This window comes from Medicago truncatula, chromosome 7 (assembly GCF_003473485.1).
Source record: "Medicago truncatula cultivar Jemalong A17 chromosome 7, MtrunA17r5.0-ANR, whole genome shotgun sequence".
Taxonomy (NCBI): Eukaryota; Viridiplantae; Streptophyta; class Magnoliopsida; order Fabales; family Fabaceae; genus Medicago; species Medicago truncatula.
The window spans coordinates 2889521-2902902 of record NC_053048.1 but is presented as its reverse complement, the minus strand read 5'-3'; the positions used below and the strand labels follow the sequence as shown (position 1 = coordinate 2902902).

The following is a 13382-nucleotide window of genomic DNA, read 5'->3' as shown; positions in this document are numbered from 1 at the left end:
TAGGAACAATGTCGAAAACATTAAAAGGAAACAACTAAATCAATATCAAGTTTAGATGAATGAATCATCAATTTCTTTAGCTAATATAGTTATCATATGAACATAAGCTCAAGTCAACCAATGAAATTTGGTAGAAAATATGATTATTTTAATTCCTCCAAAAACCATATAAAGCCACTGCAAATTAAACAAGTCAACCTCTAACATTTTAACTCCTTGAATCCAAGTATCTTCCAAAAAAACTCACTCAGTCACCCACGATGATTATTCTCCACTACTCTTCAAGACTTGCAAATTCCTTATCACAAGTGCAATGCTACATTCCTTTCTTTTATTCTAGGAATAACATCATGACCACATTTGTGTTTTGTGCTTAGGACCTGGACCCAAAGAGAATCATGCTTGGCTCCCAAATTCCATCCAATATTCATTAAGGAAAGAATTCATTTTCCTAGCGAACGAATACTAAGACTGACTTGATCTTTAGGATGACAAATATTTTCCTAAGCAAGATGGATTTTTTATGCATATCATCATATCCCCCAAAGATTTTATTTATACAAAATTTAGTTCAAGGAATGTCAACTCAATGGTAAAAGTTTAATTTTGTAACTTTAAGGGATGCAATTTATATCCCATCAAAAAACACAGTTGAAACATGACTATTAATGTCCTCCTTATCTAATTTTTTTTAAGTCCTAAGTAGCTCATAGTAGAGGATTTAAAATCAAAAGTTGAACATATTATAGAGACCAATTTCAACATAATCAAATGTTTCGGACTGGGTCAAGGCTCAATCCATGTTAGGATCCGAACTCCCTCCATATTATGATCATGCGGTGAACCCATATTATGAACATGCCCTAAATCTCACTGGATCACGATCCAAATTTTTTAATATATGGACCTTCGAGTTGGAATCCTATGTTGTAACTTAGTTAGGATCACGACCCACAAATCATTACAAAGTGTCTATTGAGGACACATGTTCACGTGAAGGTCTAACAACCTAAAATCCTATTTATCCCCTATAAATACTAATGCATAGCGTTGGTTTCATTTATTTCACTATTTACCCTTATATTTGCTTCACTCTTTTCATCACTCACCAATTTGAGCATCGGAGCACGTGCTAGTACATCACCTTCTCTAGCGGGAGAATCTCACGACAGACCACAGTGAACTTACGATAGATTCCTCCTTCTTTGCAATAGCACTCAACCCTCATACCATATTCCTTTGGTCCGGAAGGATCATCAAATATTTCAAGAGACGAAATAAAACAACAAGGTCGAAAAGAAAAAATTGTATATTTGCAATGTTTGAAAACAAAAGAAAATATATTTTAAATGGAGTAAATTCTAGAAAATGTATATTTGTTGGTATCAAAAATATATTTGAAACAAGAAAAATTGTGTCAACAAATCAAATATAAAAAGACATTGATAGGTGCTAAAATGATTGTTATGCAATTTCACCATGGGGCTTGAAAGGTGTTAGGTGTATGGACTTGGCTAGTCCAATTGTCAACGTCCTTAAGGAATTTGGCACACCAACTTCACTATAAATGCCAGTTATAGAATCATTGAGGAGGCACAAGAGGAAGATTATAAAAGGGTCATAACAGTATTGTTCCCTGCCACATTAGGTTAACATATAGCTAGAGATCACATTTCTTACAGTATTATATTACTCCAAAAGGTATAAACAACGATGGAGGAAATAGACAGATCAAGATCAACAAGCCGTTTGGTTACTTTTACAAATGAGCTGCAAAATCGCATAACCCAAAAGCAATCAATGTACCCTCTTGGCTTCTCAAAAAAGGTAAATACAAATATTTGAGAGACTTATATGTTATAGTTTTAATCTCTTTCCAAGTATCAGCATCTAATGTTTCAAAAACTGAACCACTAGCAAGACTTACATGTGTTATAGTTTTAACTGTTTTAAACTGTTCGAACAACTGGTTCACACACTACTAGAAACTCTCGCTTTTTCTGCGGAATTACCCGTGGACTTTGGTGAAAATTCCGCAGGAAACTGTTGAATGAGGTAGATACAAAAGTGGCCAATATGTTTTGTTTTGGTGAAAAAAAATATTTGATATGCGAATGATGCACATAGTCAGACCATGTCACTTATTTTGGACCAAAGCGAGTGTTATAAATACACTTTTTTACTAAAAATGATAAGGTTAAGCTTTCAACTATTTTTAAAAGGTTTATAGAAGACAAATCCTTTATGAATGCTGTAAATTTGAGTTACTATCTTGTAAATATTGAGTTAATTAACCATTTGTTGCTGTTGTTGAATGATTGGTCCTTGATCAATTAAATTAAATTAAATATACAGGTATTTGCTGAGGTTATAGGGACATATTTATTGGTATTTGTTGGGAGTGGGGCTGCTGCTATGAATTCAATTGATGAAAACAAAGTCTCAAAATTGGGAGCTTCACTTGCAGGTGGATTCATTGTTACTGTTATGATTTATGCTATTGGACACATCTCTGGTGCACATATGAATCCGGCTGTTTCCTTAGCTTTTGCCACCGTTAAGCATTTTCCTTGGAAACAGGTTTGTCTTTTTATTTTGGAAAATTCTAATTTTTACTTCTTTGGATTAAATTATACGCGACATACCCAAGAACGTTTAGATGAGATACATGAATCTTTTCTAGCTTAATCAAGATTCTGGGTTCAAATCCAATCTTGAATACAGTAGCAGCCTTAAAACTCTTAGGAAGAGTTTGCCATCCATTTAGGTCTAATAAAACTTGAGAGACTAATCTACCGAGTTTTGCACGCGGAGGATACCGAATTTACACCAAAAACATTATACTCCACTTTAACAATTTAATTTAATATGTTGTTTTAGTATGAGAAAGAAAAAATATGAATTGCTAATTTACTTCGTTAATCGTCTAAAAGAAGAGAAATTAAAATAATTAGAAAAAGATAGACTAATATTAAACATTAAGGTATAATAGAAAATTAAACATTTTCTACTTCATTGAATTGTAAATATTTTTTTTTTTTTGGTACAATTGAATTGTAAAATTATATTCAGATAAAAATGTGACAAATTGTTTTAAATTGAATGACATTTAGTATATGACTGGGGGAACATAGCATTTAGAGTTTCTTTGGATGGGAATTTAAATGCTTTTCAATCAAAATTTAATTTTCAAAATATAAATAAAAATAAACTTAAATGTGAACCACAAATCAATTTAAATAATTTATTCCTTATTTTCTTCACAATTAATTGGAAAAATATTCTTTTTCTATCCAACAAATTTCTTTAATTTAATTTAATTTTCTCTTCATTTTGTCCATACAATGTGATGCAAAACCAGCCAACATGAGTCAATTTCCAATGGATCAAGTCCATATCAAACTTGTCCAGCCAAGAAATAAATTGTTGTGAGTCAACTTCAAATATCACTCTGGACCCACAGAAATGTGTTTGCATTTAATTGGATGGCATTTATTTAATAAAGAAATGACCCTATATAAATCCTTGCATGTGATGGAGGTTTATATTATTGGTGTCACCTTTAATTAGTTTATTTATTGGTGTACTTTCTTCTTGCTCTTTTAGTGGGGTGTTTTATGTCACTTTTGGTATTCTTTATCTTTGTACATTATTTCCCTTTTTCATCGATTGCTATTCCTTATCTTTGAGTGTGTCTATTTGTAAATTTAAAAGAAAAAATAGTTTTTATTTAAAAAAAGGAATAGTTTATATTAAATAGGATATGCTAACATGTGCTCTTAGGACATATTATGACACTTTTTATATTAAAAACACAACTATTCTTCATTTACAACTATTTTATTTTTATAAAATTATTTTCTTTGAACCTTATCTAAAAATAAATATACTATATATCACTCATTAAAAGTTGGAATTAGTCATGAGATTGTTCTTTTAAAATATTTGGTGGGCTTTTTCTACCTATTGCGGTTCTATTCAACTTAAAATATTAATATGTTTAGTTGTGTGCAGATCATATTCAATTTACACATAAAATAAATAAAATTATTTCACTCAATTGTTTTACATTCAACTTATATATTACAGAACAATATATGTCAAAAAATAGGAAAATCAACGTACACAATTTAACACATGACCATAAAGAAACTACCAAACCCAAATACACAACAACGCTTCCCAAACTAAAAACAAAAAGTTGAAACACTACTAACCACAAAATATAGCACAATAAATTAAGCATAAACAAAATTCAAACACTAACGATTGGAAACACCACGGATGAAAATCCTAATATAAACTACATACATTATTTATGGAATGGATCTAAAAAATAACATCATCTTATAATAGAGACCACAATATTATTCTTTTATTATTTATAGGGGTGGGAGTATAATTATAGAGGTATATCGTAAATTTTTCTAATGAACCATTTTGTATAGCCTACTTATTTTTTGAATTAAGTTTCTCATAATACGTTTTTGGGCTTGATAACCTAACTCCCGAAACCTTTTAAACACAAAAATGTTGTTCATTAAATATCTCTAAAATGATTTCTGCATATTTTCGAGGGGTAACCTTGGCGCAACTAGTAAAGTTGTTGTTATGTGACTGGAGTCATAGGTTCAAGTCCTGGAAACAGCCTCTTGTGTAAAATAGGGTAAGGCTGCGTACAATACACCAAATGGTGGGACCCTTTTCAGACCCTGCATATGCGGGAGCTCTAGCGCACCGGATTCCTTTTTTATTTGTGCATATTTTGGGGGTCAAAAGAGCAACTATCACTTTTTTGGGACTAGTTGTATATTTAGACCCTTTCTACATAAACCCATAACGAGTTCACAACCTTTCTTTGCAGGTCCCATTTTACATTGCAGCTCAACTCACAGGAGCAATTTCAGCTTCATATACACTTCGAGTTTTGTTAGAGCCATCAAAGCAGCTAGGGGCAACATCACCTTCTGGATCAAACATTCAAGCCCTAATCATAGAAATTGTGACCACCTTCACCATGGTGTTCATCTCCACTGCCGTTGCCACCGACTCAAAAGCCGTAAAATTATGCATACCAAAAATGCTTATAAAATGTTTGATTTTGTTGCACCAGAATTAATTATATACACACACATTATCTTAATTAAAATGATTTTATTTGCAGACAGGAGAGCTTGCTGGAGTAGCAGTAGGTTCATCTGTTACCATAGCAAGCATTGTTGCTGGGTAAGAAAATGTCTTTCCAGTCACATTTTTTTAAATAGAAATATGCCCCTAAAAAAATATCCCTCTTAATATTAAAATTTTAGCAAGGAAAATTTTATCTCAAAATTGATAAATTCTTATTCTTAAAATTTGAAATTTGAAATTATCAAAAGAACCAAACCTGGTAATTTAATGCTAATTAATATAAACTGTCAATATCTTGTAATCTTGTATACAGACCAATATCAGGTGGGTCAATGAATCCAGCAAGGACATTAGGTCCTGCAATTGCTACTTCATCCTACAAAGGAATTTGGATCTATATGGTTGGACCTATTACAGGTGCACTTTTAGGTGCATGGTCTTATGTTGTGATTCAAGAGACAGATCATAAACAAGATCTTGCAACTTCACAATCTCCTCTTTCAGTCAAGATACACAATGAAATGAATGGGATTGAGCTATAATTTGTGACATGGACAGCCAATGCTAAGTGTGAGAATAGTGCATTTTAGTTTGGACACTATCCAAGGCATATGAAATGAAATGTCTTGGATGGTTTGAAGTCCAATTCAGTGCATATATATGTATGTATCAAACTTAAGGATTAACCATGTATATTTCAATTAGAGGTGTTCGCGGTGCGGTTTGATTTGATTTTGAGACTAAAAGTTATCTGATCCGTAAGATAAAAAACATGCAGTTTTGGTTTTGTTCGGTTAGCTTTTTAAACACTACATAATTGCAATCTACGATACAAAGCGTGCAATTGATTGTAAAATGTCTAGTGAAAACGCCCAAACTCAAGTTTGGGAATCTCCTCACCACGAAAACCAAAAATTGGTATTTGTAGATTATGCATAAAAGTGATTTTTTCGTCGTGGTTTTGCATCCAAACACATATTAAGTCTCACAATGAAGTGATAAATCTAGGTTAAATTGCATGTATAGTTCCTTAACTTATTTAATGTTTACATATTGGTCCCTTAATTAATTGTTGTTACATTTTGGTCCTTCAACGTTACTTCTGTCAATTTAATTGGTCCTTTTCTGTTAACTTTTAACATCATCAATGTCTAAGATGAATCAACAATATAGATGTTCCACCGTAGACCTCTTAAAAAAATTTACTTTACCCATTTGAATTTATTTTTAAACGAGTATCATTCGATTATACAAATTTATTGTATCTTACGGTGAACCACCAACAACTAATTTTTATTACTTTTCTCATTTTCTCTCTCCTTATTCTTCATCTTCATCTTCATCATTATATTCAGACACCTTCATCACTATAAAACCCAGAAAATTAAATAAACTCAATTTTATTTTACTTTTTTATAAAAAAAATCAATCTTCATCTCCTAAAAACCTATAAATCTCAAATTATTTTATTCAAAGATCATCGCCAAAAAAAATTATTCTCCTTGTTGTCTTCTCTCCTCCAAATTATTTTTTCAAAGGATGATCACCAACCTATAGTTCTTTCTCTCTTCCAATCCATTCACAGAAATATCACCAACTAATTTTTTTTTTGTCACCGTTCTCTTCTCTTTCAATATCACTTTGAATCACCAACAACATATTCCTCTTCCCAATTTGATCCAATCTCTAATCAAGTGCATGCACGATTCTTACGGTTAAAGGATATCAAACGGTTAAAATAAAAATAAAAATAATGAGGTCTATGATGGAACATCTATAATAATGTTGATCCATCTTCGGCATTGATGTTAAAAGTTAATAGAAAAGGACCAATTGAATCAACAGAAGTAGCGTTGTGGAACCAAAACGTAACAACAATTAATTAAGGACCAATGTGAAAACATTAATAAGTTAAGAGACTATATATGTAATTTAGTCTAAAATCTAAAAAGAGTAAGAAAAGAATGGCACCATATAATTAATTTCTATAAAAAAAAAATTAAAAAAAAATCGAATGCTTACTATGGTTAATATGGGGGAGGAATCCTCTTCGGTGACATTTAATTATTGTATTAGTTTATAAGTTTGTTTAATAAAAAAAAAAATATGTGTTTGATAACAAACTTATCTCATTATTATATATTAACGTCCTATATCCGTTTGTTCACTTTTTCTACTGCGTAAATGCATGCATCTAAACATAAGTGATAGGTAAACAAAGAAAATGCTACTTTTGAGTTTTAATTCCCGAAAATATATCTTAGAACACTTTTCATACTTATCAAACATGCTCAAACTAAAATAGATAAAAAATAAATGAAATATAAGAAAATTGTAATATCAAGACTTTAAATAAAACCTTTCACCGTGATTTGAAATGCACAATTAATCGCTTTAGTACTTTGCAATTTAAAAAAATAATCTTTTGAACATTTTTCATTTTAGAAGTCTGAAATAAAGTTTGTTATATAATCAATTCATTAAAGTATATTTCAAAACATGTACAATTTACCTTTTGAACTTTCTCCTCTTCTTATGTTTTATTTTCTCTACTCTAGTGCATGCCCGTCTATTCGATTTTTTAATTGCACTAATTTGTAACATATTGATAGTTTGTTCACCTTAAATATGAATTTGATGTCCAAGAACTCCATGCTTCTTGGAAGCCAAGTTAATAGAAGTAAAATTACATAGTACCCGGCTGTTTGTTAAAGCTCTCCCTTGCTTGATGCTCCCATACATCTTTAGAGGACGTTTGTTTCGGTAAAACACAAATTATTTTTAGGAATAACTTACTCAAGAATGAAAATATGAAATTTGATTCCTGTGTATTTCTAGGAATAACATATTTAAAAAAAGTGTTTGCCAAATAACTTGATATTTCTTAAAAAATTGAAAGTTACAAATTTTTTTTTATAAAATCTACGTAGAATATTACGGGAATGCGGAATGCACATTCCCACCTTCTTACATGGGAATAAGAGAAATTATAGGAAGTTACTTCATTCCCATGAATATTTTTTTTTCAATGGGTATAATCATTCCCTAGATATTTTTTTGAATACACGTTAGATATAGAAACTGCTATGAATCAGTTTGTGTGTGATGGAAGTTAACAATGAAAAAACCGTAATATTAGGGGCATCTAATAAACAAAGTGGATAAAAATTAGGCTTAATTACAATTTTGGTCCTCGCGTTTTGGCCTATTCATGAAACTGGTCTTGCCCTTTTAAAACAGAACAAAACGGTCATTCAATTATCATTTTTGTTGCATTTTTCATCCTACCCCCCATTTTATTCTCCAAAAACGCAGAGAAATGACAGTTTTAGACCTACCCCCTATGTTCAACCATGAAATAAACAAGGAATAAAGCATGTGGGTACAAAGAATCCACGTTATTCAACACACTAACCAAAAAAACCCTAATTTCTAAGATATGTTTCAAGTTAGGGTTTTTTTTTGTTAGTGTGATGAATAAAATAGATTTTTTGTGCCCGCATGTTTTATTCCTTGTTGATTTCATGGTTGAGCATAGGTGTAGGTCTAAAACGGCCTAAAACTGCCATTTCTCTGCGTTTTTGGAGTTTGAAAATAGGAGGTATGACGAAAAATGCAACAAAAATGATAATTGAAGGACCATTTTGTTCTATTTTAAAAGGGCAGGACCAGTTTCGTGAGTAGGCCAAAACACGAGGACAAAAAGTGTAATTAAGCCTAGAAATTAATCTACACCAAAACAAAGGGTGAATTGTGTTGGTTTTTTCTTGATTTTTCTAAGCATTTGCACTAATCAGAGTCTGAATTAACAGAGTCAAGGTCAGAATGTGAGGAATACTCATAATCTGTTTACAGTGGTGTAAGGTAAACACAAATATGTTAATTTATGGGGGGTGTTAATTTATACCCACATAAATACAGTAAGGTGTAAGTTAGCAACCTACACCCACTTGATTATATACACTCATTTTAATAAATTTTATCAAATTGTTTACCCCCGCCTCACTAATTTACACCACTTTCATCATTCCAAATATTGTTTCCTTACAAATTTGTCACTATTACATGTTTTATACCTTAAACATGTCATTGTCTTTTTTTTTTTTTTTTTTAAGGATCTTCCTTAAGATAGTTACAAAATTGTCCTTCTATTTAAATTTAATTAGAATAGAAACAAAATGGTGTTTTAGTAAAATATAAGTGGGTGTAGCTTGCTAATTTACACCTTAGTGTTTTTAGTGGGTGTAAATTAGCAGCCCTAATATATATATATATATATATATATATATATATATATAGAGAGAGAGAGAGAGAGAGAAAGCATACACAAACAATTACATTGGTTCCTCCTATAATCGAGGAGTAGTTCAGTCCCCTTGCACTTCGAAGGGATACTGATTACAAATTGTTCAGGGACACAGCCAATAGACTTCCCATGCTCAAGCACATAATCAAGAGACTTCTAAATGCCCAATCATAACTGAAAGAGACTTTTAAAAGATTATAAATAAAATACTTGTTCTTACATTTGATATACAATAAGAAGTGTAAACATACATCCAAGAGCGCTTAGATGAGATGGAACGAGTCTCTTCTAACTTAATCAAGGCCCTGAGTTCAAATACAGCCTTGGGCATGCAGCAACGTTAAAACTCTTAAGGAGAGCCTGATACCTGATTTACATCAAAAAAGATGTGCAAACATACAAAACAGAGTAAGGGCACGGTTAAAAAAAGATTATACTTTATTTAAAGAGCTTATCCTATTTACCCTTGAGCTTGTTTTGAATGTGGACTAGGTGACATTGTTATGTGATTGATACTCTTTAAGTTGGCCAGGTGTACTCATAAGGACAAAATCATTATCAAATACTTGTAAAAGACTTGTGAAGACCATCATGCATTTGATGAGAGTTGTTTCAAAACTTACTAACTTCAAAGTGAAGATCCCTTAAAACAAGAAACTTCAAAGTGAAGAAGAATCTCACACAAAAAAGAAGATAATTACAAACTTATTTCATGATGAAATAAAATGGAAACCAGTCGGTGATATTTGACTCCATCCTCTTTTTCAATATTTTCAGATAAAGAACGTCTTAAGTAGGGACTTTGGATCAGTTTCATTTTAGAAATCAAGGTGGCTTTTGTACTTATTTTTAGGGACTAAAGAAGAAAAGACCAAAGGTGTGTATATATGCTGAGGTAAGTGGTAGCTTGATAGTATCAAATACGACTTTAAGGATGGGGCTTACTGTAAAGGTATTTTACATTAACACATCTCTTTGCCGCATATATAACACAGTATCATCCTCAAATAGAAGTATAGAACTACCTACTCAATATTGATAATCTTTTTGAGTAATTTCTGCGTGAGCATTATGTCATTAAACAAGATAACTTTTATTTTCTTGTGAAAAAATAGATAAACTTTATTTAAAAAATATTTTTTTATGGAAATTTAAAATAGATTTACTATGTATATTTATTTTATATATGCTATATATATTTATTTACTATACATAAAGTAAATAGCTAGGGATCTTTCAAAAAAAAAAATGGGGGATGACTTTTTTATTATTTTTATTTTACCTTTATCAACTCAACTCTTTCTCAATTTCAAATTTAAACTCAAATTTACATCATAATTATAAGAAATTTGAATACTAACCACCTATTTTAGTTGAGCTATTTTTTTTATAATTTTTTTCAAATTCAAATTTAAAAGCTATTTAAATTGAATATTTAAAGTAAAATTTACTGTTAACTAAGTAAACGGTCTATATAAATGTTCGGAATTTTGTTTTTAAGGACAATGCATAATTTTATGCAGGGGCAATGGTCAAACTTCGAAGATCTCACTTATTCACCTTATTTCTAGTTACTATGCTACTTGACAATAAATAAATAAATTTATCAACATAACAATTGATTGTGTTGCACCGCTCGATAATGTATTACAAGATATACATTTTAATAAAATTAGCTGTTAAATTAAATGATTTTATTTTAATGTTTTTTACTAAATTAAATGATTATGCCTTTTTTAGGAGTAAATGATTATTTTATTTTTTTTGATAGAAAGGAATAAATGATTATGTTATTTAGTCCATCTATGTAAAAAAAATATTACTAAATAAATTTTAAACAATTTTCTACATGCAGTCGGAGTACATAAAGATTAATGTCGTAAGCACTTTTATTAAACACCATTAATCTTTATGTATCTTGAAAAAGGTGATCTATATAATACACACATATGTCCTCGTGAGCTTAGCTCAGTTAGTAAAAAATAATGCCTAAAAATATGCAAGGTTCGGGGTTCGAACCTTCACTATATTAGATGAAAAGTGATTTAAACCTTCACTGTTGTAATATATATATATATATATAATTTTCTTAGGAATAGATTTTTACGGTGGAGGACATAGAAAATAAATAAATGTGAAAAGAGCTCATATTAAAATGAAGTGTGACAAAAACCTCTTATTTCTCAAAATAAAAATCAATTCTGACAAAATTTGCATATATAAATGAGTGTAAAAATGCACTAGTAGATGAAAGAAATTATATAAACACATAATATTCCTTAATAAACCTCAATGTCATACAAAATTCTCGTAATTAACAAGACAAAAGAATATAAAATAAAAAACTAAACATAAAGGTTTAGGTGAATTAAAATTCCCAAGTTTTTAATAATAAAAAAATACATTTAAGATATATTTGGATGAAGGATATTGATGGAGCCGGATGGATTGACTTACGTTTCATTTTTAAATTACAAATACTATAAAATATTTTTTTAAATAATTTAAGTGTTATTAATGAACTATTTCATCATTTATCATGTTATTTCAATTTTTAATAAATATGAAGTATATTTTAAAACACATACGGAGCCCTCTAAAGTCCTTCCATCCAAAACTCTTCAAGAAACCCCCTCCAAAATAGACTCATAGAAATTCCACAATATATAAACACTTAGGTATTCATTTAAAATGATATAGAAAAATTGTCAAAATATTATTGTGAGGTCAATAATTGTTTTGTCAACCTATTGAGACCGTGTATCAAATTGCGTGTTGCAAATGCAATTGTGGCCACAATATTGTTGTTTGTGTTAGCATCCACAATTAAATTAGCTTTCGCATCAGACCATTTTAGCCATCACACTAGCTAAATTGACCTAGGCTCACCACTACCATGTTCGTTCAAATCTTCTTAGAAAAGGTGAATTTGCAAATCCCAAATCGATTTAAGGTATGAAGAAATATCTTCCCTTAAGGATATCGATAGTGTATGTCAAGTTCTTCCCTGCCAATATCGTAAATAAAAGGTATATTTAAAGAATTAAAATAAATATGGATTTTTTTTATAATTTGTGTCAATGTAAAACTATTTCACGCAACAATGCACGTCACATCGAGCGCAACACCCGCAACCACATCCACAATTTAAAATCTTGATTGAGACTCTAGCAATTACTAGTTAACTAATCAATTGCTTGATATGTTGAATCTCTCTGTCTCTCTTTCTCTCTCACTCCCAAATCGATTTAAGGTCTCAAGAAATATATTACCGTTAAGGATATCGATAGTGTATGTCAAGCCCTTCCCTGCCAACATCGTAAATAAAAGGTATATGTAAAGAATTAAAATAAATATGGATTTTTTTATAATTTGTGTCAATGTAAAACTATTTCACGCAACAATGCACGTCACAGCGAGCGCAACACCCGCAACCACATTGAATGCAACCACATCCACAATTTAAAATCTTGATTGAGACTCTAGCAATTACTAGTTAACTAATCAATTGCTTGATATGTTGAATCTCTCTGTCTCTCTTTCTCTCTCACTCTCTTGCTCTGATCGAGACTTTTCTCGTAATTTATTTCTTGAAATTAAAGCACTCAAAGCTCGCCACCTTCTCTTTATGATCCCATACTCGTTGTAACCCGGGGTGATTTACAAGAGGATGTTTGTAAGATTTTTCCCATGTGCGTCAATACTGAGAAGCCAAATGAAGTATGCAAGTTGATCAAATCTCTATGGCCTCAAACAAGTTGGTAGAAAATGGCATGAAAGATTAACTTCTTTACTTATTCATCATGGATACGCACAAACTCCTTTTGTCACTCATTATTTACAAAACCCACTACTTCCTCTTTTACACTCTTGCTCGTTTATGTTGATGATGTTATCCTTGCTAGTAACTCGTTATCAGAGTTTTCCTCCATCAAAGAAATTTTAC

At 30.8% G+C, this 13382-nt stretch overlaps 1 protein-coding gene across 1 annotated transcript; it reads left to right on the top strand.

The window, feature by feature from the left end:
• Positions 1-1588: 1588 nt before the first annotated feature.
• On the top strand, positions 1589-5840 carry LOC11405406 (aquaporin NIP2-1). The gene is made up of 5 exons (XM_003621174.4): positions 1589-1827; positions 2356-2580; positions 4865-5059; positions 5165-5226; positions 5444-5840. Exons 1-5 carry the CDS (start codon positions 1714-1716, stop codon positions 5670-5672), a joined length of 825 nt encoding a protein of 274 aa, XP_003621222.1. The 5' UTR covers positions 1589-1713; the 3' UTR covers positions 5673-5840.
• Positions 5841-13382: the final 7542 nt, after the last annotated feature.